The 24,949-nt window shown below is 38.3% G+C and overlaps 3 protein-coding genes across 3 annotated transcripts; 1 reads left to right on the top strand and 2 right to left on the bottom strand.

The window, feature by feature from the left end:
* Positions 1–689: 689 nt before the first annotated feature.
* Positions 690–8,563, bottom strand: LOC117832941 (cytochrome P450 2J6-like). The gene is made up of 9 exons (XM_034712274.1): positions 8,309–8,563; positions 6,862–7,024; positions 6,553–6,702; positions 6,004–6,164; positions 3,909–4,085; positions 3,702–3,840; positions 1,514–1,701; positions 1,275–1,416; positions 690–1,152 (listed from the first exon to the last, which is right to left on the bottom strand). Exons 1-9 carry the CDS (start codon positions 8,507–8,509, stop codon positions 977–979), a joined length of 1,497 nt encoding a protein of 498 aa, XP_034568165.1. The 5' UTR covers positions 8,510–8,563; the 3' UTR covers positions 690–976.
* Positions 8,564–10,739: 2,176 nt separating this feature from the next.
* Positions 10,740–18,390, bottom strand: LOC117832930 (cytochrome P450 2J2-like). Its single transcript, XM_034712264.1, has 9 exons — positions 18,044–18,390; positions 17,303–17,465; positions 16,994–17,143; positions 16,495–16,655; positions 14,552–14,728; positions 14,345–14,483; positions 12,649–12,836; positions 11,340–11,481; positions 10,740–11,217 (listed from the first exon to the last, which is right to left on the bottom strand). The coding sequence occupies exons 1-9, from the start codon at positions 18,242–18,244 to the stop codon at positions 11,042–11,044; spliced, it is 1,497 nt and encodes a 498-aa protein (XP_034568155.1). The 5' UTR covers positions 18,245–18,390; the 3' UTR covers positions 10,740–11,041.
* Positions 18,391–20,502: 2,112 nt separating this feature from the next.
* On the top strand, positions 20,503–24,641 carry LOC117824586 (cytochrome P450 2J6-like). The gene is made up of 9 exons (XM_034700121.1): positions 20,503–20,827; positions 21,116–21,281; positions 21,368–21,520; positions 21,611–21,771; positions 21,903–22,079; positions 22,188–22,326; positions 23,757–23,944; positions 24,045–24,186; positions 24,300–24,641. Exons 1-9 carry the CDS (start codon positions 20,636–20,638, stop codon positions 24,473–24,475), a joined length of 1,494 nt encoding a protein of 497 aa, XP_034556012.1. The 5' UTR covers positions 20,503–20,635; the 3' UTR covers positions 24,476–24,641.
* Positions 24,642–24,949: the final 308 nt, after the last annotated feature.

Genomic DNA, 24,949 nt, shown 5'->3' with positions numbered 1-24,949 from the left:
CCATTTTCATCCGCTCAGATGTGTAATTCCCTATAGACACAAAATAGTCCCAGTCATTTAAATAGGACTTATGCCAATTTATTACTGCATCAGAGAGTCCCACCCAGTTTTGAAGTCTGTGCAGTAGTATTTTGTGGTCAACTGTGTCAAAAGCAGCACTAAGATCAGGTGATACCAAGACTGAAATTTTGCCACTGTCTGTTTAAATGAATATCATTGAGGACAAGAAAATTGCTCCAATCAAGGGGGCGACTTTTGCAATTGCAAATAAATGCACCCTTGGAAGTAAATAGATTTACTGTCTACTAACTTTTAAGATATTTTTTTGCCCATGGTTTCGATTCTTTAGATTTCAGGTATTATATGAATTCAAAGCAAAGGTGAGGGAAACATATTCAAGTTTTGTTTATTTTTTTCCTTTTTGGGTATGGATAAAACCTTTTGAATAGTTTGAAACTAGATTTTAGCTCAGATGTCATGTGACCGGGCTTCAGTCAAGCAGGCAATAAAACCTAAATCATCCTAAGATCTTTGCTTGTTGCTTGGTTTTGAAATAAACTCTCCATTACACAATGTCTTTAGGGGCTACGCTCCCTATGTTCTGATACCGAAAACGTCCCTGGCAGTGAGGTTAGCGAAGCAATGACTTTCAGTCAGAAGATTCCTTGTGTACAAATAATCATTCAATGTCTTTAGTAGTTTTTATTGTTGCTTATGTCTAAAGTGCAGACACAGAATCAGAATACAGACAGTTTGAGGAAAAAATCATAGCAGAGTAAGACTTTTGAAGCTGTTTTTGTGAGCTATTTTTTTAAATGATTTTTTCACTTTAATTTTAAAATCTCTGATTAAAATGCTTTACATAGAACAACCAGAAGTAAGAGAAGTCAGAGTTAGCAATTAAGTGAGAAAGGCTGCACACAAATAAAAGTAAGTTCTTTGTGTTAATTTGTGTTCTTTTGGAACAGTTGTTGGTTTATCTGGGTACAGCACAGAGGCGGTAAGCTTTGGGACTGCGACTGAATCCTAAAACAAAATCCAGATTGGGCTGCTCGCCATCACATGCAGAGACAGAAAACCTCTGAAGAAGGGAGGTAAAAAAGAGGAACAACTCCATCCTGGCAAGCTGCTCTCCAAGACACACACGTTTCCCTGATGATACAGAAATGTACAATTTTTTTTAGAGATTCACATCAATCATAAAATACTGCTGCAGCTCTGAGTATGAAACAACCAAAGACCAAAGTTTGACTGAGTCGTATAAATTGACCAACCTGCTGAAAAAGGAAGGAAGGCCTCTCTCTTCCTGAATTGGCCGTCTTGATCCAGAAAATGTTGAGGGTTGAAAGAGTGTGGAGTTTCCCACATCGACTCATCATGTAGAACTGAGTTCAGGGTGGCCATGATGATGGTGCCCTGAGGAATTTATAAAAGTAGCATATCAAGCTATTTTTGTTATGTTGGTATTTTTCCAGTGAGTTTTAATTAATCAACAAAAATATGCATCATGTACCTTTGGAATTGTGTACTTGTCCAGTGTGGTGTCCTGGATTGTCATTCGGAACACATTTAGGGGAATGATGTTGGCCATTCTCTGGATCTCATGGATGACTGCATTAGTATAAGGCAGGTTTTCTCTGTCATTCATAGAAGGCAATCTGGATGAACCGACAACAGTATCTATCTCAGCCTGGACTTTCTCTGTATACAGTGAGAACAGAAAACAACATGAGTCGTTGCACAGCAGAGATTGCATTATTGAGCAACATCTTTCAGATACTTGCTGTCCTGATACAAGACTGCCTTTTTTCTAAATAGTTCGACATACTGCTTCTAAAATCTTGACTGAACTGAAAAACAGTGTTATTCCCATACATCCAGCTTCTCTTTCACTGGCTTTAATGTACTAGTTTCTACACATCTTCTTAAAGAGATTGTTTGGGTTTTTAAAGGGAAGGTGGTGTAGGGTAATTATCATGTGTTATCATGTACAAAGAGAGCACAGTTTACTGAAGTCAAATTCCTTGTGTGTTCAAGCATACTTGGCGAATAAAGCTGATTCTGATTCTGATTCTGATTCTGATGTGTTAATGTTTTATACCATATACACTAGATATCAGTCAGCTGGCCTGTTCCTATCAGAAGTTCCAACAAAAAAGTTCAGCAATGTACCTCTGTGAACAGCATTTCATTGTTTACATGTGTGATAATGTTTTTTCTTTAATTTGTTGCTTTTTCTAGAAGCCAGCTGTCTGCAAGACCTTCTCAGCTACTTCCTTTTAATCAACCTCACCGTAACCAAGGTGAGTGGCCACGCCCCTCTAAAAGCTTAAGCTATGATCCGCTGCAGCTTCAGTAGTCGTGGAAGCAAAAATCCAGGTGTGGGAGGAGTTCAGGGAGACTATGGAGAAGGACTTTCGGTTTCAGACTCCTTTATCCAACTGACATGTCCTCCGAGGAAGAGGCAGAATCTGAAGACCCAGGGGGGGCCTCAACCATATACTTTGTATAGGTCGCTGACGTAGTCAAAAGCTCCACAGTGGCAAGGGCCGGGGGTAGATGAGATTTGCTATGAGTTGTTGAAGGCACATTGTTGGGTTGTCTTGGCTGACACGCCTCTTTAATGTCATGTGGAGGTCTGGGACAGGGCCTGTGGAGTGGCAGACCGGGTTGGAGGTTCCCATTTTAAAAAGGGGGACTCGAGAATGTGCTCCTTCTCAGCCTCCCGGGAAAAGCCATCTCCAGGATGCTGGAAAGGAAGCTCCGGCTGAGTGTCGAACCTTGGATACAGGAGGAACAATGCTGTGTTCGTCCTGGCCTTGGGACAGTGGACTAGCAATTTACCCTGGCAAGGCTTCTGAATTGGCATTGGAGTTTGCCCATCCAGTCTACATATTTCTTCTGGACTAGGCCTACAATTATGTCCCTTGGGAGTCTTGTGGGGGGTTCTGCAGGAGTATGGGGTTGAGGGGATGCTATTATGAGCTATCCGATCCCTGTATTACCAAAGGGAGAACTGTGTCCGCATACTTGGCACAAAGTCGGACACGTTCTCAGTGGGTGTTGGCCTCTGCCAGGGTTGCCCCTTGTCACCGACACTATTTGTAATTTTCATGGCCAGGATCTCAATGCCCAGCTGGGGGGAGGACGGTCTCCAGTTTGGGGGCCTCAGAAAATCATCTCTGCTTTCTGGGGACAATGTGGTTCTGTTGGCTTCTTCGATCTGGGACCTCCAGCAGGCACTAGGGCGGCTTGCAGCTGAGTGCTAAGCAGCTGGGATGAGAGGCAGTACCTCCAAGCCTGAGGCCATGGTTCTCTGCCAGAAAACATTGGATTTGCTCTCTCTGGTAGATTCAAAAATTGCCACTCTGTTGAGTTACCTTTCAAAGTATTTATATTTATAAATTTTTTTGGATTCTTTTAAAATAGAAGTTAAAATAGACATGATTAGTGGTGAGAACCCTTCTAAATTTCAGTTAAGGCCCTAATGTTTACCATGCCTGGCCACCCCTACAAAAGTCACTGCTTGGCTACCACAGTCAAAAGTTCAAACCCATCATTGATCGTAACTCCAATTGACTTCACTAAAAGTGAATTGTATTACAATATAATACCATACAAAGATGCTTACAAACTTAACAAACAAGAGATGGGACAGATAAGACTTATACACAGACCAACACACACAAACCACACCACACCTTGTATACGAGGGTAGTACATCATGTAAAGCAGTCCCCAAAGTAAAGTTGTGGAAGTAGTTTCAGTTCCAGCACCAAACAGGTCCAGAGTGCAAGCACACAAGTTCTCAATATCAAAACCAGACTCTTTGTCCTCCTCCTATAAACAACACAAATGTTAGTTTCAAGTATCCGACAAGAATAAGTGTCATAGTGGAAAACGTTTACCTCTCCCATCTCTGTAAGGAAGCAGTCGATGTAGTCCCTTGGTGAGGATGGGTCTAAGCTTTCTCTGTGTTCTTTGATCTTGTTTTCTATAAAGTTCGTTATCTTATTCATCATAGTGAAAATCTTCTGGTGAGGTCCAGGCAGCCACTTCATCAGCCAGGGCAGTGTGTTATAAACCTACAGAGCAGTGAAACAGTTACAAGATCAGGAAGAAGCATTACACCTGAACACAGACACAAGAGGAGGTTATAGAAAATAATCACACAAACTAGGTATGTTAGCTGAGATAAGGAGACTCTACATTGGTTTAACTACTAGTACATTTATTCAACATAACAAACTATAGTGATAGAGGATTTCACTATGATTGCTTACCCCTAAAAAAGCCTACACTTATGCCACAGTTTACACCTGATCTTTTCATGCAGTTGGCATCTTTTCAGAGAACACATCTTAACTGTCACAGCAGGAAAAGCAAAGGAGTAAACAATCAAACAAATGTAAGCTGAGTTCCATTTAGCTGCTTTCATTTCACAGTTATGATATTATGCCTTCAACCTTTTTGTCATGGGACACCTAAATACAACTTTAAAAAAAAAAAAAAAAAAGTTTGGATTCTATAGAGGCATTGTATGTTAGGCCACTTAAAGGTGACATATCATGCAAAATTGACTTTTAATGGTTCTCTACCTGAAATATGTGTCCCTGGCATGTCTACAACCCCCCCGAGGATGAAAAAAATCCATTCTGCCCCTGTTTTGATTTCTACACCTTTCTGTAAATGTGTGTGAAACAAGCCGTTTCAGACTTCCGTGTTTTTGTTACGTAACAACAATATCCGGTCTGTCACGGAGTCAGAGCTCGGAGCTTGTTCAGCCCATAGACTGTATAAAACAATACTGAATCCCCCCTCCGTTTTTCATTCCCTGCACAAATGTGTGCTAACAAGGAGCTTAGGAGGGAGGCATGCTAATTGTAGGCTGTCTTAATAAACACAAAGGTCGGTTTTACTCCCCACGTCTGCAGATTTGAAGATCTAGTGGAGGATTTTTATTTATCATGGATAAGTGCTAGCGCTAGTTAGCATAGCTACATAGCTACATGTCGTAACTGTAGCTGTGTACCAAGACACACGTCGACATACTGACAAATAAAACAACAAGAAACACAGAATCTGTAACCAATGGTTCAGAAAGGTCCTGCTGCCTTTCTGGTAGAGGTTGGTTTTACTCCCCACGTCTGCAGATTTGAAGATCTAGTGGATGATTTTTATTTATCATGGATAAGTGCTAGCGCTAGTTAGCATAGCCACATAGCTACATGTTCGTAGCTTTGTACCAAGACACACACCAACATACTGACAAATAAAACAACAAGAAACACTAAATCTGTGACCAATCCTTCAGAAAGGTCCTGCTACAGGCGCCTCTCCATCAGGATCAGATTCTGGATCAGATTCAGAGGGTTGAAGTAACGCAGGTCTCTGAGCAGCCGTGTATATTCAGCCAACATGTAAACATTAGATCAACGTGCTGGACAGCCGAGGCCCATCCACTTCCTGTTAAATTTATCAATTTAAATAAGAACTGTTTAGGATACTTAACTTGAAAATCTAAAACCCATTCTTTTCACTTCCTATTTATTAAGTTCATTGTCTTTGTTCTGAAGGTCACATAGAGGCATTGTTATGAAAGTGCACAACCTGTTACAAACTCCTCAATGTAGGATTTGCATCCCGAGAAGTGTGTCTATGATCAGAAACAATAAGGATGCAGCTGACAATGCTGTGTCCTCTGTGGTTTTTTCTAACTAACTGTTACCAGGTATAAATCATGGTTACCACCACGTTCTTTCTTAGCACAAAAGTTGGTAATCACTTATTCCATCCCTCCCACCTGAGGTGTGGTACACCTCATTGGAAAAAAATTTATACTGAAACATCTAAGCCATTACAATGTACATTCTGGGCTTTCCCTACTTCTACCTATCAATGACATTTTATGTTGGTCTTATCTATGTCATGTTGATTTTGTTCTTCTGGATCCCCTTTTTTCCAATTTAGTTTAGTGCATTTTTTTCAACTTAAGAGACTCACCTGTGCCCACGTACTTCCCTGCAAGTACACAATGTCAGTGACGTGTTGAAGAAGGCTCTGGTAATGCTTATCAGTGTACTCATAGCGTTCCCCAAACACCAGGCAGTTTATGATGTTGGACACAGCATTGTTTATCAATGACTTGGCATTAAAAGGCTGGCCTGTAAAAGAGAAAACTTAGATTATGTATCAATAATCTTTGTGATAAAAAAGATGACAGAGTCAATTCATTAAAAAAAGAAGAAAAATAAACTGCTGCGACTGACTGATTATATTAGAAATGACTGTGATAGTAAATGATTGACAGGTTGGAATTACATACATTATACTGTCATTACCTAAATGAAGCAGGGAAATAGAGTCAAAGGTAAATGGTCGAAGGTTTATGTTCTAAGGTTGCATAATGTTTGTGCATGTTGTGTGTCAAAGTCAAAGGACAAGAGTAATTAAACAAATGCACTAAGGGAGAAACACAGGACTACACAGTAACTAGTTCACAATCTTGAGTTTGTTAATTGCTGCTTAATAAAACATGATAATGTTTAGTGCCTTGCTGAAGGGCAAAAGCCTCGGTGAGATAGTGGCACTCTTGTTGGATGGATGGCTCCAGGGACTTCTTGCCTAAACCAAAGTTTCTGAGTGTATGAAGAGCGAATCGCCTCTGTTGTTTCCATGGATTGCCATTTGAAAACACCAGACCTATAAAAACAACAAAAATAGCATTTGACTGAAAATAATGAGGGATACAAACGTTACAACTAGTTCAGTGGTTGAAGACATAATCACAAACAGTCTGATGATACCACCCTAGGTTGATATCAACTACTAACTAGTAGTTACATAACACAAAAACTGTACCTTTGTTTCCAAATGTTGCCTCGAAAAGCGGTATGACGGGGCGATCTACGTAGTCCTCTCCTTTTTCGACAAGGGCCTCCCTCACAAGCTTGTAGCCGTTAATGACCACAACTCTTCCACCAAAGAGCCGCAGGCTGAAAATGTTTCCATATTTCTCTGCAAACTTAACACACAGGACAGACAAGTGTTCGGATGATCAATCAATGAATCCATCCATCCATCCATCCATCCACCCATCCATCCATCCATCCATCCACCCATCCATCCATCCATCAATCAGACTTTTTCTTGGAAAGTGCTTTTCATACAATGACATTGTAACACAAAGCGCTGTAAATAAAAATAATAAAAATAGGATAAATTAAAAATACAAAAAAATTAAAAGACCCCCGATCCCAATCCTAACCCCAGTCACAACCCGAAACTCACCCCACAATCCATATGTAAAGTTAAAAGCATGATATATGCAATAATAATAGTAATAATAATAATTATAATAATAATTATAATAAAATAGTAATAATAATAATAATAACAACAACAATAATACTAATACAAATAATTAAATATATCTATATCTATATCTATAACTATAATAATAATAATAATAATAATAATAATAATAATAATAATAATAATAATACAAAATAAGTTGCTGAATGAACGGAGGAAACGCTGTAATGATATCTAAATGAAGAAACACTGGAGGTAAAATAAGATGTTAAAACTCAACCCAGGAAATTAAACTAAACCAAAATAAAAGACATTGCTAAGATAATTAAACACTAAAAGATTAACCTAGTAAAAGAAACTAAGATGCTACACTAAAAGTAAAACAGTAAAGTTAAACAGTATGAAAAATTAAAATGCTGAAAGGTAATCTGTAAACATAAAATGACAAAATCAAATTATTAACTAAATAAAAAATGAAATAACCCACAACAAATAAATGAACTCAAAATACATATTTATTAAAAACAAGACCGTATATAGCTAAAGTGACTAAAAAGTGAACTAAGTAATAAATAAATAAATAAATAAAGTAGGATGGAATAAGGCAAGAATAAGACGCAGTTAAGAGCGAGACTTAAAGGTTGTTCTTGAGTTTGCTTTTACTAATCTACAATCAGAAACCTTTCTTTTTCTATATGACTGTTTCAGATACAATTTACCTATAATTTCAGGGCCAATTCAGGAACTGAGAGGTACTTACAATACGATGCTAAATGAAGATCTAAGGCAGGTCAATCAACCTTACTGTGGACTTGCCCCCTAATGCATACAGAAGCCTACTTGCAAAATCCCTGTTGTCTTATCCTGGGTAAACGAAAATTATCTGTTATTTGTAAATGTGCTAAATTGAATCACTCACTACTTAGGATACTTTTTCATTTTAATTATCTGATATTATGCTTTATTGAAAGGACCTGATATGACTTAGTCAAACCTCTGTAAACTGCAGGTGGATCCTCCTGGATTGGATGCGAAGGAGATCACCGATCCATGGAAGAGACCACGGTCCAGGAGGAAAGTCTGAAGGCACTCTGTTCTTCCAAACATCAGCCAACAACACAAACACACACAGAAATATCAGAATGCTTCTGGTGTCCATCCACTCAAACCAGAGCAAATTTACTATTGTCTCCATTATCTCGTGCGTGCCAGCCAGTTGTGCCACTGTGTTTATTACTACTCAGAGACTCAGTACCCAGGGCGCTTAAGGTTAATGCATTTAAAATAGGAAGATCGAAATTTATAGTAAGTCAGTTTGTTATTAACCAACAATTTCCGGTTTTCGTGCGCTTACTTCAAAATAAAGGTTCAGTTCACAGACAGTACAAATAAGTGCGCGCTCGTTCTTCACAGGCAGAGGGAGTTGGATCATTAGTTTAAATCCGATTAACCGTAAATATAGAAACCCTGTTGAAAGAAAAGTCCTGCACTGAAAAGTTTACCCAGGACTTGCATCAAAATGTAGGACTAAATTGAGCAGAGTTACTCATTGGTCATTTCAAACATCATTGGATCATAACTGCTCTAATGTTAAAAGCAAGGCAGGCAGGGAAGTTTTATTAGCACATTTCATACAGGGCAACTCAATGTGCTTTACATTAAAAAAATTAAAAGCATTGGAAACATTCAGACAAGCATAAAATTAAAATGGCAAATATAATACAACAGAAAAGAAAAGGAAAATTAGAAATACATTTAAAATTAAAATTGAAATTTGCATTTAAAACGAGTTTTTTAAAAAAGAAGCTAAAATAGGAAGGCAGTGACAAATAAAAAAAAGTCTTTGATTTAAAAGAGGTGAGAGTTGGAGCGGACCTACAGCTTTCAGGGAGTTTGTTCCAGATATGTGGTGCATAACGACTAAACGTTGCTTCACCATGTTTCGTTCTGACTCTAGGGACTGAAAGCAGACCAGTACCTGATGACCTCAGAGGTCGAGGTGGTTCATACAGTAGCAGCAGATCAGCAATGTATTTTGGGTCTAAACCATTCAGTGCTTTATAAACCATCAGCAGGATTTTAAAGTCTATTCTCTGACAGACAGGAAGCTAGTGTAGAGATCTAAGAACTGGAGTGATGTGCTCTACTTTTTTGGTCCTTGTTAGGACTCGAGCAGCAGCAGCATTCTGTATGAGCTGCAGTCGTCTGATGGACTTTTTAGGGAGTCCAGTAAAGACCCTGTTACAGTAGTCTAGTCTGCTAAAGATAAATGCATGGATGAGTTTTTCTGCATCCTGCTGAGACGTAAGTCCTTTAATCCTTGATATATTCTTAAGGTGATAGTAGGCTGACTTTGTAATTGTTTTGATGTGGCTGCTGAAATTAAGGTCTGAGTCTATGACTACACCAAGGTTTCTGGCTTCGTTTGTACATTTCATCTTTGCAGACTGAAGCTGAGCAGTAACCTTTGACCGTTCTTCCTTGGCTCCAAAAACAAGGATTTCAGTTTCTCTTTGTTTAACTGAAGAAAATTCTGGCTTGTCCAGTCATTGATTTGTTCGATGCATGTGTTTGTGTGGGACTATAATCCCCGTTGGTATGGTTATGTAAATGTGTGTTTCATCTGCATAACTATGGTATTTTATTTTGTTGTTTCTTATTATCGGACCTAAGGGGAGCATGTAGATGTTGAATAGCAGAGGCCCCAGAATGGATCCCTGAGGTACTCCACACACCATTTTCATCCGCTCAGATGTGTAATTCCCTATAGACACAAAATAGTCCCAGTCATTTAAATAGGACTTATGCCAATTTAGTACTGCACCAGAGAGTCCCACCCAGTTTTGAAGTCTGTGCAGTAGTATTTTGTGGTCAACTGTGTCAAAAGCAGCACTAAGATCAGGTGATACCAAGACTGAAATTTTGCCACTGTCTGTTTAAATGAATATCATTGAGGACAAGAAAATTGCTCCAATCAAGGGGGCGACTTTTGCAATTGCAAATAAATGCACCCTTGGAAGTAAATAGATTTACTGTCTACTAACTTTTAAGATATTTTTTTGCACATGGTTTCGATTCTTTAGATTTCAGGTATTATATGAATTCAAAGCAAAGGTGAGGGAAACATATTCAAGTTTTGTTTATTTTTTTCCTTTTTGGGTATGGATAAAACCTTTTGAATAATTTGAAACTAGATTTTAGCTCAGATGTCATGTGACCGGGCTTCAGTCAAGCAGGCAATAAAACCTAAATCATCCTAAGATCTTTGCTTGTTGCTTGGTTTTGAAATAAACTCTCCATTACACAATGTCTTTAGGGGCTACGCTCCCTATGTTCTGATACCGAAAACGTCCCTGGCAGTGAGGTTAGCAAAGCAATGACTTTCAGTCAGAAGATTCCTTGTGTACAAATAATCATTCAATGTCTTTAGTAGTTTTTATTGTTGCTTATGTCTAAAGTGCAGACACAGAATCAGAATACAGACAGTTTGAGGAAAAAATCATAGCAGAGTAAGACTTTTGAAGCTGTTTTTGTGAGCTATTTTTTTAAATGATTTTTTCACTTTAATTTTAAAATCTCTGATTAAAATGCTTTACATAGAACAACCAGAAGTAAGAGAAGTCAGAGTTAGCAATTAAGTGAGAAAGGCTGCACACAAATAAAAGTATTTTTCTTTAATTGAAAATTTCTTTGTGTTCATTTGTGTTCTTTTGGAACAGTTGTTGGTTTATCTGGGTACAGCACAGAGGCGGTAAGCTTTGGGACTGCGACTGAATCCTAAAACAAAATCCAGATTGGGCTGCTCGCCATCACATGCAGAGAGAGAAAACCTCTGAAGAAGGGAGGTAAAAAAGAGGAACAACTCCATCCTGGCAAGCTGCTCTCCAAGACACACACGTTTCCCTGATGATACACAAATGTACAATTTTTTTTAGAGATTCACATCAATCATAAAATACTGCTGCAGCTCTGAGTATGAAACAACCAAAGACCAAAGTTTGACTGAGTCGTATAAATTGACCAACCTGCTGAAAAAGGAAGGAAGGCCTCTCTCTTCCTGAATTGGCCGTCTTGATCCAGAAAATGTTGAGGGTTGAAAGAGTGTGGAGTTTCCCACATCGACTCATCATGTAGAACTGAGTTCAGGGTGGGAATGATGATGGAGCCCTGAGGAAACAGCATTCATAACAGTAACATATCTGTGGGGCGCCTATTGTAACATTGGGCACACTGAAAATAGCAGCCACATTTCTCCACACTCAGCTCTAAAACGTCATGAAAACGTATTGTCAGTTTTTAAAAAACTCCTTTTGTTATCACATTTAAAGCAATGTTTGTGACTTTATTTTTGGTGTGACAAATATATTTAAATTGAAATCACTGTTAAATATAAATATACATGTTAAATCTAAACGTTAAATGTTACATCTAAATGTTAAGTGTTGCTCTGCGATCTTAAATATTTAGCCAATATGCAAATTCACACTGCCCCCAAGCGGAATTACCAAAATAAAAGCTTCATTAAGCAATAAAGATATCCCAACCATAGTCTGTCTGTACTGACTCCGGTTACTAGCTAGACTGCCAGCAGTCCCTAATGTGAACTGATTTAGCAGAAAATATGTGAAAGGCAGTTTTGAATGCCAATAAGAGATTTCACAATGCTCAGAGACAGTACTGATCCAGTCTATGGTACAGACAAGCTAAGTTGGTATGGGCAACAGTGTGAATTTGCATATTGTCTAAATATTTAGGATCACAGAGCAAAACTTATGATTTATATTTAACATTTAACACGTATGTTTATATTCAACATTAAAATTTATATTTATATTTAACAGGTAGATGTAATATTTATATTTATATTTAACATTTATATTTAACATTTAGATGTATATTTAGCATTTGGATTTAACTGTGATTTTTAACTTAAATATATTTGTCACAACAAAATTCAATGTGAAAATGATCACAAATATTCCTGTTTATCCCTGATAAAAAAAACTGACTTTTAAAAATTCATACTACATTTTCAAGACATTTAAGAGCTAAATGTGGAGAATTGTTGCTGTTATTTTCAGTGTGCAAAACTTTACAAACGGCACACCATACATATCAAGCTATTTTTGTTATTATGGTCTTTTTCCATTGAGTTTTTATTCCACAAAAATGGAACTGATGAAAATGATTACTTTTCTTTACAATCTTAAGCCTTGAATTCAAATAATTACTAAACTGATTTTCAAATGGTTCAAAAAATAGGAAATTAGTTATCTACAGCTTAGTGAAAACAGAACTGATCATGACCAAAATGCTCACATATGCATCATGTACCTTTGGAATTGTGTACTTGTCCAGTGTGGTGTCCTGGATCGCCATGCGGACCACATTTAGAGGAATGATGTTGCCCATTCTCTGGATCTCATGGATGACTGCATTAGTATAAGGCAGGTTTTCTCTGTCATTCACAGAAGGCATTCTGGATGAACCGACAACAGTATCTATCTCAGCCTGGACTTTCTCTGTATACAGTGAGAACAGAAAACAACATGAGTCATTGCACAGCAGAGATTGTATTATTGAGCAACATCTTTCAGATATTTGCTGTCCTGACATAAGACTGGCTTTTTTTAAATAGCTCAAAATACTGCTTCTATAATCTTGACTGGATCGAGAAAATAGTGTAATTCCAATATATCCAGCTTCTCTTTCACTGGCTTTAATGTACTAGTTCCTACACATCTTCTTAAAGAGATTGTTTGGGTTTTTGAAGGGGGGATGGTATAAGGTACTTATCATTTGTAAATGTATTACATACAGTAGATAACAATTAGTTGGCCTGCTTTGGTTGAAAAGCAGAAGAAGGAGGTCAGAGTTCCTTCACAGTTCAGCTATGTACCTCTGTGAACAGCATTTCAATGTTTACAATGTTTCAATGTTCACATTTAATTTGTTGCTTTATTTACTAACTTCTGACCCAAAGAGCCGTTTTGATACCTTGCCCACTATGAGGAGGTATACGGAGTCTTTGTTGTGAGTAAGACATAGTGCAGAGAGACAAGGCTGTCTGGTGTGAAGGTAGAGCTGTGATAAAATACATTTACAATATAGCATGCACTTACACTGACATGCCTTTTTAAATGTAGGATATTTTTGTGTTTTTTAATGATACTTGTGTGATCCTGTCTGCAGTGGTACATAGCTCAGCTTTGGTATAGGACCTACAGCTCCAAACAGGAGCCGTGCTGACTGTCAGCTACTGAATGTAGAACACTTAAAACAGATAAAGACTTCATACAGCTCCAATAAATAAGGAATTAAAAGAAACTCCCTTCAATTTCCATCCTGTGCTTTTCACTCTTGGACAACAGGGCCACTATCTGTCATTAGAGTTTGATAGAAGCCAGCTGTCTGTAAGACCTTCTCAGCTACTTCCTTTTAAAAAACCTCATCGTAACCAAGGGGAATGGCCACCGCAGTGGCCCCCCTGAAATGAACGGCTAATTTACTCTTCAGAGGCAGAACTTATTTTGAAATCAACTATTTGAGTTGAGTTTCAACAGGCTGCTTTGCGTTACAATGTGGATCATTTATTTTAGTTGGTTCTTTAAACAGTGACTTTGGACAAATATCTCCTTTTTGAGTCCTGAAAGAATTATGTTTTGCAAATTCAAATGTTGCCACTCTGTTGATTTAGCTTTCAAAGTTAAAAATGAGAAACAAGAATATAACATTTTTTTGATTATTTTATATTACAAGTAAAAATAGACTTGATAAGGGTTTGAGAACCCTCCTAGGTTTGGGTTAAGGCCCTAATGTTTACCTGGCCAGCCCTACAAAAGTCAGGGCCCTCGTTTGGCTACCCCAGTCAAAAGTCCAACCCCCTCATTGATCATAACTTGAATTGACTTCACTAAAAGGGAAGTGTGATACTATATAATACCATACAAAGATGCTTACAAACTTAACAAACAAGAGATGGAACAGATAAGACTAATACACAGACCAACACACACAAACCACGCCACACCTTGTATACGAGGGTAGTACATCATGTAAAGCAGTCCCCAAAGTAAAGTTGTGGAAGTAGTTTCGGTTCCAGCACCAAACAGGTCCAGAGTGCAAGCACACAAATTCTCAATATCAAAACCAGACTCTTTGTCCTCCTCCTATAAACAACACAAATTTTAGTGTCAAGTATCTGACAAGAATAAGTGTCATAGTGGAAAACGTTTACCTCTCCCATCTCTGTAAGGAAGCAGTCGATGTAGTCCCTTGGTGAGGATGGGTCTAAGCTTTCTCTGTGTTCTTTGATCTTGTTTTCTACAAAGTTCAACATCTTATTCATCACAGTGAAAATCCTCTGGTGAGGTCCAGGCAGCCACTTCATCAGCCAGGGCAGTGTGTTATAAACCTACAGAGCATGAGACAGTTACAAGATCAGGAAGAAGCATTACACCTGAACACACACACAAGAGGAGGTTCTAGAAAATAATCACACAGGACACACTAGGTATGTTAGCTGAGATAAGGAGACTCTACATTGGTTTAACTACTAGTACATTTATTCAACATAACAAACTACAGTGATAGAGGATTTCACTATGATTGCTTACCCCTAAAAAAAGCCTACACTTATGCCACAGTTTACACCTGATCTTTTCATGCAGTTGGCATCTTTTCAGAGAACACATCTAAACTGTCACAGCAGGAAAAGCAAAGGAGTAAACAATCAAACAAATGTAAGCTGAGTTCCATTTAGCTGCTTTCATTTCACAGTTATGATATTATGCCTTCAACCTTATTGTTATAATCTAGGATACTATATTGTATTTCAAGGGGCACTGTATGTTATGCCACTTAAAGAACAATGGGAAATTGCAAAGATCTTGGGAACTGTAACATCTACTGAACATAATGTCACGAAAAAAGACTCAGAGAATCTGAGGAAACCAGGGACATGGCCAAAATACCACCTCAGATCATCAGATGCCAACCTCCTATCCCCCATCATAAAGACCAAGCACTGCTGCAAGGGGGACAGAGCCTTTGCCATCGCTGCCCCAGCTCTCTGGAATTCTCTCCCTCCATTCATCCCCAACTCGGACTCTCTTCACTTATTTAAAAAACAACTTGAAACCTACTTGTTCAATAAAGCCTACAATACATGACCTCTACTCCTGTCACACCCCTGTTTTATTTATTTAATTTTTTGTCCCACTTTATTTAAAGCGTCTTTGCGTAACTAGAAAAGCGCTACATTAGTGGTAATCAATTATTACTTGTATTATTATTATTATTACTGCATCAGATAACTTGTGATCTTGCACCAGACAGCAGTGCATTAAAATCAGTTCTTACATTTTATATGGGATCTTTGGGTAATTTTCAATTAAATATAGGTTTCCAATATTTAACAAATTATAAGGTTATTACATTTTCATTTAACAAAGTGTCAGAACTTTTTCAAAAGCAGGGCAAATAACAGAGCCATTGATAATGTTTTGAGCAACAGTGATGATTTTCCTACTCCGAACATTAAAAAAAATGTTTCAAACATTTCATGAGTCAAAGTATCTGTCTTGTTCAAGGTCATTTCTAAACATTCAGAGAAAGGTTCAGTCAGTATGTAGCTCCTTTTAAACATGTCATCTGGCTTTTGCTTTACGCATCCAAACATCACCACCTGCTGGCAGTAAAACACATTGCAATGTGAGGAAAATACAGTTATTCATTAACATACTTAAGAACTATTATCAACTTAAATAAGAACTATTTAGGATACTCTCCTCAATGTAGGATTTGCTTCCCTAGAAGTGCCTATGGTCAAATATGAAAAGGGTGGAGCTGACAATGCTGCGTCCTCTGATGGTTCCTCTAATTAACTGTTACCAGGTATGAATCATGGTTGCCACCACATTCTTTCTTAGCACAAAAATTGGTTGCTCATCCCATAGTTCCCATTTGAATGTTGCCACTGGTGTACAATGGTACACCTTAATGCAAAAGATTTACACTGAAACTTCTGAGCCATTGCAATGTACATTCTGGGCTTCCCCTACTTTTACCTATCAAAGGTAGTTTTTATTTTATCAATATCGTGTTGATTTTGTTCTTCTGCAACTCCTATTTTTTCAATTTACTTTTGTCCAGTTTTTCTTTTTTGCCCAAGAGACTCACCTGTGCCCACGTACTTCCTTGTAAGTACACAACGTCAGTGAAGTCTTGGAGAAGGCTCTGATACTGCTTATCAGTGTACTCATAGCGATCCCCAAACACCAGGCAGTTTATGATGTTGGACACAGCGTTGTTTATCAGTGACTTGGCATTAAAAGGCTGGCCTGTAAAAGAGAAAACGTAGATGATGTATAAATAATGTTTGTGATAGTAAATAATTGACAGGCTGGCATTAGATATATTATATGTACCGAGTACCAGTTACAACCAAAAATCAAGCAAGTAAATAGAGACAGATGTACATGGTTAAAGGTTTATGCTTTAGTGTTGCATAATGTTTTTGTATTATTCTGTGTCAAAGTCAAAGTCAAAGTCTAAGAGTAATTCCATGTTTACATAATAAACAAATGCACTAAGGGAGAAACACAGGACTACACAGTAACTAGTTCACAATCTTGAGTTTGTTAATTGCTGCTTAATAAAACATGATAATGTTTAGTGCCTTGCTGAAGGGCAAAAGCCTCGGTGAGATAGTGGCACTCTTGCTGGATGGATGGCTCCAGGGACTTCTTGCCTAAACCAAAGTTTCTGAGTGTATGAAGAGCGAATCTCCTCTGTTGTTTCCATGGATTGCCATTTGATAACACCAGACCTATAAAAACACCAAAAATAACATTTGACTGATAATAATGAGTGATACAAATGTTACAACTTGCTAAGTGGTTGAACACATAATCACACACAGTCTGATGATACCATCCTAGGTTGATATCAACTACTAACTAGTAGTTACATAACACAAAAACTGTACCTTTGTTTCCAAACATTGCATCAAAAAGCGGTATGACGGGGCGATCTACGTAGTCCTCTCCTTTTTCGACAAGGGCCTCCCTCACAAGCTTGTAGCCATTAATGACCACAACTCTTCCACCAAAGAGCCGCAGGCTGAAAATGTTTCCATATTTCTCTGCAAACTGAACACACAGGACAGACAAGTGTTCAAGATGCACCATGACAGCACAAACTCACCTGGCTATTATTTCTCATGTCATTTCAGAATTATTCTGCTTTATTTGCTGACTGCAGAATAATGTCTAATTATCAACCTCCTGGTGACAACTCATTTTAAGTTGCAATGTTCTGTTTTAAAAATAATACTTCACAAATAACTGCATCAACTTAAATAACACTACCTGCTTGGAAATGATCTTTTCAAGATCACATCTTATAACGGATTAATATCTATATCCAAAGAGCACTTTTTTAATATGACTTGACAGATATAGTTTTCCTATAATTTCCTATGCAATTACAGTAAGTGAAAGGTCATTACAATAAGAGATTAGATGGCAAGTCAAGGCAAGTCAGTCAACGTTATGTGCATACAGTTCTTGCACAATTCCTGTTGTCTTATCTTGGGTGAAATAAAATTATCTGCAATTGGTATATGTGCAAAAATGAAAAATTAACTGCAGAGGATACTTTTTCATTTTAATTCTCGGATATTAAGCTTTATTGAAAGGACCTGCTCATGCATATGGCTTCGACAAACCTCTGTAAACTGCAGGTGGATCCTCCTGGATTGGACGCGAAGGAGATCACCTATCACTGGAAGAGCCCACGGTCCAGGAGGAAAGTCTGAAGGCACTCTGTTCTTCAAAATATCGGCCAACAATACAAAAACAAACAGAAATATCAGGATACTTCTGGTGTCCATCCACTCAAACCAGAGCAAATTTAGTATTGTCTCCATTATCTCGTGTGTGCCAGCCTGTTGTGCCACTGTGTTTATTATGACTGACAGGCTCAGGGTATGTAAGGTTAAGGAGAAGAAAAAAAAAAAAGAAAGAGTGATCGATTTGTAGCAAGTCAGTCTGATTTCCGGTTTACGTGCACTACTTTCAAAATAAAAGCTTAATTGACAGCCAGTAAAAGTGCGTGCGCGCTCGTTCTTCACTTGCAAAGAGAGATGGATGATTAGTTTAAATCGGTTTGGCCGTTTAAGGATAACACCTTATAATAATGGAACAGTTTTCTTAGCGAAATAATGCTTGATTCATGTTGAAGTAATGTATGACTCATGATGAATTTCTTTATGATTTAATTATTAATTCCTGTTGTTCATCATGAACTAGTGATCCTGTCACTATGACTTCATGTAATGACAAAGTGTTTAATGCATCACTAGTTAAGGTATGGTAATTAACAGTTACTTCGTAGAGCAGTTCATATATGACCAAATTTGCTGGACATACAAGGTTTATTTTTAGGATAGCCTGTCACAATTCAGGAAGGACCCAAGAGCAGATTTAAGGAAGAAAGTGGCTTTATTCACGGCAGGCAAATCCAAAAACAGGCTAACAGGCAGTGGTCGAATTCCAAGGAGACAAAAGAACACACAGCAGTCCGAAACCCAAACAGGTAGGAGCACACATGACAATCTGGCAACCAGCAAAGGAACCGGCTGGCAACCTGTTGGTAATCACCAGGGAGTGATTACCAACAGGTTGCAGGTGTGTGTGAGCAGGAGAGAGCAGAGGGGGTGGGGCTAGGAGGAGCAGGCTGCTCCAGCAGTGCCCATGACATAGCCTCTCAGGCAGAATTTTTAAACGTCATATTTCTGAGAAAAAACTGAATGGTGTGTGTGTACATGTACATAAATATACAGTATATAAATACACATATATGTCTGTAAATATATACTTAAAAAAAACTCCTATGTCCTGCAAATGTGGTCATATATGAACTGATGTATGAAGTAACTTGATTACCATACCTTAAATAATGATGTATTAAACACCATGTCATGACATGAAGTCATAGTGACAGGATCATTAGTTCATGGTGAACATCAGGAATTGATAATTAATTCAGACAGAAATTCATCATGAGTCATGCATTACTTCAACGTGAATTAAGCATTATTTATCTAAGAAAAATGTTCCATTATTGTAAAGTGTTACCCGTTTAAGTATAGAAACACTGGACACAGGAAAGGTCCTGCATAGAGAAATGGCTGAGGTAGAATTACAAAGAGTATAATCTATGTATAATTGGCCTATCTCAATATAGATACAAAAATTGGGGGAGACCAGGGGACATTGTTTCAGTTGTCCTCACAATTTACAGATTACCTGAAATACACTTGTCATCATTAGTCATTAATTGCTCCAATCAGGGGGCATCTGTAACAGCATTTGAGGACAATCATAACAATCAAGAAATTATCTTACTGGTTAACTGTATTGCAAATAAAAGCACCCTTGGAGGTAAATAGATTTATTTAGATGAAATCATTACTTAGCCACTTAAAAAATTGCACACCTATGTCACCAGTTCAAAAAATGTTGATTACAAATAACAATCCTCATTTACACTGCTGGGAAATGTCATTGGCACATCCCTGAGTTTGCTGAGGCTATATTAAATACCAAAAAAGCAAAGTGTCTTAGCACCCCTTAAAAGATACATTTTAGGAAACCTTGGGTACTGTATCTGTCAGAAACATGGCAAATGGTGAATCCCAGTGGTGTAGTAAAAGCATTAAAGCTTTCATAAACTACCTTTTTTTTGTCTTGGGGAAGTTTGAGATTTTTCATTAGCCTTTTAACATTTTCACCAGAAACAAGATGTGTATCTGCATCAAAAGCCTTGCCATGGTTGTTTGCAAATTCCTAAGCTGGGTTGTGAAACAAATCTTCACTTCTGACCTTACTTTCCTGGTGCACACTGGATCAGTCAGATTCCTTCTATGCACACTGTACTTTGTATTATTGGCTTGATTCTGTTTACATAGACATCTAATCAAAATCTAAGGCCCTAAAATGCAGTAAAGTTTGATAGATTGCTGAGCTGAGGTTGCTGTTGCTTATGAGCAATTTCATTTTTTTGCGTGTTCACAGCATAATGATGCCTTATTAATGGGCAAAAGGTGTTGTCATGGCAAAGGTTTTTTGTCAAGGGACAGAGGGCGTGTGTGCTATTATGCAACCAAACTGCCACAAGCACCTTTGCACACACTGCGATTGTTTCTTAGTCACCTGTTCTGTAATGCTAGTCTTGTGTAGTCTCTTTCAGCAAGAGTTTTAAAACCATTTGACAGAAGAACAGCTTCCTCCTGCTGTTAGTTTCTCTCTCTGTAACAATGTGGCTTTATAATGTTTTACTTGGTTTAGACTTCAAGGGAATACTCCTGTTCCTTTTTATTTTCATCATAATAGCAGACTATATCAAAAACCGGAAACCTCCTAATTACCCTCCTGGACCGTTGGCTTTACCAGTTGTGGGAAATATCTTCAGTGTGGACAGTGACCATCCAGAAACATATTTTTCCAAGGTAAAAGTTCATGTTACAATTTTTGTAAATTTAATGCCACAAATGTGAACCATTTTAGAGTGCTTAATTGCTCTTTTAATTCAATTTCTAAGTAGTAAAATAAATATTATATCTGTTGATTCATTTGGATACATGATAAACTGAATCTATTGAATCTTCAATAAGTTCACAATCCTTCACAACTCTATTTGTGTCACATGTATCACTTGTCACTTTATGTTTCAGAAAGAGTACTGCCAGTATTTTGTGTGGTTCATATGCACTTATTCATTGATGTATTGTCTGCAGCTGGCTGATATTTATGGGAATGTATTCAGCGTCCGTCTTGGCAGTGAAAAGATGGTGTTTGTGTCTGGCTACAAGGCGGTGAAGGAGGCCATCGTGACACAAGCTGAAAACTTTGTGGATCGACCATACAGTGCAAGCCAAGACAGATTTTACTCTGGAAGCTCAGGTTTACAAATCTCTCTCGCTTCTTATACTTTACAAAAAGTCAAAATGAGCCAATAACCCTTTTTTCATCTGCATGCATTTATCAAGGTGGTCTGTTTATGAGCAATGGGGAAGCATGGAAGAGACAGCGACGCTTTGCCTTGTCTACCTTACGTAGCTTTGGCCTGGGCAAAAACACAGTGGAGCAGAGTATCAGCGAGGAGATCAGACACCTGCAGGAAGAGATCGAGATGGAGAAAGGTTGTTTACATTGAGTTCAACACTTTATCATCATCAGCAGTATGTCTTCAGCATTACAGCGTGGTCTAACTGTGGACTCCTTTCCTACAGGTGACACTTTCAACCCAGCAAATATTTTCAACAAAGCTGTGTCCAACATCATTTGCCAACTGGTGATGGGGAAGCGGTACGACTACAGCGACCACGAGTTCCAGCACATGCTGAAATGTCTAGCAGAAGTTCTTGTGCTGGAGGGCTCTGTGTGGACCTTGGTGGGTCAATAAAATAATAGCATTTTGGTGGTATAGAGACAGTCACCACTTCTGACTGACTGAGAGGCCTGTGTCTTATCAGAAAAAGATGATGGTAGTGAGAGTCTGCCTTTCTCTTTTCTTGCATGTAGTTTTATGAATCGTTCCCTTCGGTGATGAAGCATTTGCCAGGTCCTCACAACAAAATGTTCAGCCACTTTGACACCCTCCATGAATTCATCAGTCAGGAGGTACAAAAGCACAAGATAGATCTGGACCCCAACAATCCCCGGGACTACATTGATGCTTTTATCATTGAAATGGAAAAAGTAAGTGAAGAAATGCACTCCCCATGTATTGCACTGTGTAGCATATTAAAGCCTTTTCTCTCAAACCACCAGTTATTCTCTCTTTACCATCCCTGCATTTCTGAACAGCATACAGATACCACTATGGGCTTCAGTGAGACCAACCTGGCTATGTGCTCCTTGGATCTGTTCCTGGCTGGAACAGAGACCACCTCCACCACTTTGCTCTGGGCTTTCGTTTACCTCATCAATAACCAAGATATCCAGGGTAGGTGAAATTCAAGTGCCTTTACATAAAGCTCCTGTGAGTGTTTTTTAGCTGGCTATGTATCAGATTTAAGTTAGAACTGATGCCTCTTTTTATCCTGCAACAGCACATCCATCATCAGCATAAAGACATTTCAAGTAACTATAAGTAAATAGTTAATATTAATTAATGAAGTCCTGTGTCAGCTGAAGCAATTTGCATGCTACCAGAAGACTCTCCATGAGAAAAGTATTACACTGTTCAAAGAGGGTGAGAGGTTTTGCTGGAAATCATTACATTACAACCACAAGACTTGTCCTGACAGATACAGTGCTGAGGTATTTTTTTTAAATCTCTCTTACCTAAGTAACCTGTATAAACATCTTGAGAACAAATTCCAGGCTAAGGAGGCACACAAAGGACACTGCCCCTGCCTACTGGTAATATCCTGGGCAGGTTGATGTAGTTTCTTCTTCTAAGTTCATCCATTTTGCAGGAAAAAACAGAGTCTCACAGACTGACTGACAGATTTCCTTAGCCAGGCCCGAAAGGACACAGTCGGGGCATCTGTGAAACCAAACAGCATGACCAGGTCCTCAAAATGTCAGGGTGGCATACTGAAAGCTTTTACTTGTGTCCACCTCTGATTCTGACCAGATGTTGGCATTTTTGAGATTCTTGAGATATAAAGGAACCAATGAAGCTCTTTTACCTGTCATTAAGAACATTTTAAAAGCTATGATCATGGCTAAAATCAAACACTTCTAAGTTGTATCACTGAGTCAGGAACCTCCTTAAGCAAAAAAGACGTTTTAAAAGCGTAGTTGTATGTATCTGTGTATTAAGAGCTATTCCAAAGTCGTTTTTTAAGGAATATTTCACACAAAAGCTAAAAAGTACCTTCATTACTTTATCCTTAATACTGGTAACTCCTTAACTCTGCCTCTTTACCTCACACTAGCTAGAAAGAAGTTAGGTTGAGTTCAACATTTCCAATATGGCAACCGCCAAAAATAGGCTTCAAAACAGGGCTTCAGAAACAGATGGGGGACGTCTCAGAGACAACGTCCATGTAATGCATAGTCTATGGTGTCAACACATTTACAATAGGAAAAACACTGCCATAGAGACGTGTCTAGGATGGTGATTTCTCAGAAAATGTCAGGGATTGTCTGTTTTGCTTATTTTCTCCAAGGAGATTACTTGCAATATTTCACATTTAAAGAAAGGTTCAGAGTCCTTCAGATCTGCCTTAACACTGTTCACATGCTCAAAAGTGTTTGTTTAGTATAGTCATTCATCCTCTCCATACTGAGTGATTTAAAAGTAATTAATAGGAGAGAAAATCCTCAGGCTCTATTCTTTGCATGACAAAGCATTCAAGATGTAATTTCAGGTTTTGCTTTCCCCGATGCCATAAAGTTGAGTTCCTTAAACTTTTCTGTTTTTAGCCAAAGTCCAGGCAGAGATAGACACAGTGATTGGACAGACCCGCCTGCCCACTATGGCCGACAGACCTAACCTGCCCTACACTGATGCTGTCATCCATGAGATTCAGAGATTTGGAAATATCGTTCCTCTCAATGGATTCAGAATGGCTGCCATGGACACAAAACTGGATGGTTACTTCATCCCCAAGGTGCATTTTGTCATTTCATATCTTAAGTGTAATATTTCTAAAATGTAATGCTGTTTTTGGAAGTATCACTTGATGTTAAACTACAGGTGTTGTTTTTCAGGGTACAAGTCTGGTACCAATCCTGACTTCTGTCCTGTTTGACAAGACTAAATGGGAGACTCCAGACACCTTCAACCCTGGACACTTCCTCGACTCTGAGGGGAAGTTTTTGAAGAGGGAAGCTTTCATGCCTTTCTCTGCAGGTAAATCTCTTTTTCCTGAATCTTAGCTTCCTCTTAACTTAATCTATACTGTAACTCATGTTTCTTCTTGAAGCCTCAGACCACTATGTGTGTTGTTATTTTTGTCTTTTTAGGGAAACGAGTGTGTCTTGGAGAAAGTCTTGCCAGGATGGAGCTCTTTCTGTTTCTAGTTGGTTTGCTACAGAAGTTTTCTTTCGCTGTTCCTGAGGGAGTTGAGCTTAATACAGAAGGAATCAGTGGAAGCACGCGCGTGCCGCACCCATTCAAGGTGTATGCCAAGGTGCGTTGATCTGTATAACAACTCCTTGAGTCATTTTTTATGTAATCAATGTGTGTTTCATTCAGAGTGCATTATTTTCACACTAATTCATTCGTATCAAATGCCCTGTTCATGCAGTTGTCTTTTTGTTCTTGTCATTAACAATACATTGCTTGAAAAATAAAAATAATTTAAAGTGGAATGAAGAGCTGTTCTGGTATTTTTTTCCTATTTAAAGGTGACATATCATGCAAAATTGACTTTTTAATGGTTCTTTACCTGAAATATGTGTCCCTGGCATGTCTACAAACCCCCCAAGAATGAAAAAAATCCATTCTGCCCCTGTTTTGATTTCTCCACCTTTCTGTAAATGTGTCTAAAACGAGCCGTTTCAGACTTCCGTGTTTTTGTTACGTAACAACAATATCCGGTCTGTCACGGAGTCAGAGCTCGGAGCTTGTTCAGCCCATAGACTGTATAAAATAATACTGAATCCCTCCCCCG

The sequence above is a fragment of the Notolabrus celidotus genome, chromosome 2 (genome assembly GCF_009762535.1).
Source record: "Notolabrus celidotus isolate fNotCel1 chromosome 2, fNotCel1.pri, whole genome shotgun sequence".
NCBI lineage: Eukaryota > Metazoa > Chordata > Actinopteri > Labriformes > Labridae > Notolabrus > Notolabrus celidotus.
The sequence above is the reverse complement of the archived record's forward strand: the minus strand, read 5'-3'. Positions and strand labels throughout refer to the sequence as shown.

Bases quoted from the DNA above. Each gene is read 5' to 3' on its own strand.
- LOC117824586 (XM_034700121.1), top strand. From the start codon at position 20,636: ATGTGGCTTTATAATGTTTTACTTGGTTTAGACTTCAAGGGAATACTC. The intron at 21,521-21,610 runs GTTGTTTACATT...CCTTTCCTACAG, and splicing joins AGAGATCGAGATGGAGAAAG to GTGACACTTTCAACCCAGCA. The intron at 22,080-22,187 runs GTAAGTGAAGAA...ATTTCTGAACAG, and splicing joins TTATCATTGAAATGGAAAAA to CATACAGATACCACTATGGG.
- LOC117832941 (XM_034712274.1), bottom strand. From the start codon at position 8,509: ATGGAGACAATAGTAAATTTGCTCTGGTTTGAGTGGATGGACACCAGA. The intron at 6,703-6,861 runs GTACAGTTTTTG...TTGTTTTTATAG, and splicing joins GGCAACATTTGGAAACAAAG to GTCTGGTGTTTTCAAATGGC. The intron at 4,086-6,003 runs GTGAGTCTCTTA...ACTGCTCTGTAG, and splicing joins AGGGAAGTACGTGGGCACAG to GTTTATAACACACTGCCCTG.
- LOC117832930 (XM_034712264.1), bottom strand. From the start codon at position 18,244: ATGGAGACAATACTAAATTTGCTCTGGTTTGAGTGGATGGACACCAGA. The intron at 14,729-16,494 runs GTGAGTCTCTTG...CATGCTCTGTAG, and splicing joins AAGGAAGTACGTGGGCACAG to GTTTATAACACACTGCCCTG. The intron at 11,482-12,648 runs GTACATGATGCA...CTGTTTCCTCAG, and splicing joins ACAAGTACACAATTCCAAAG to GGCTCCATCATCATTCCCAC.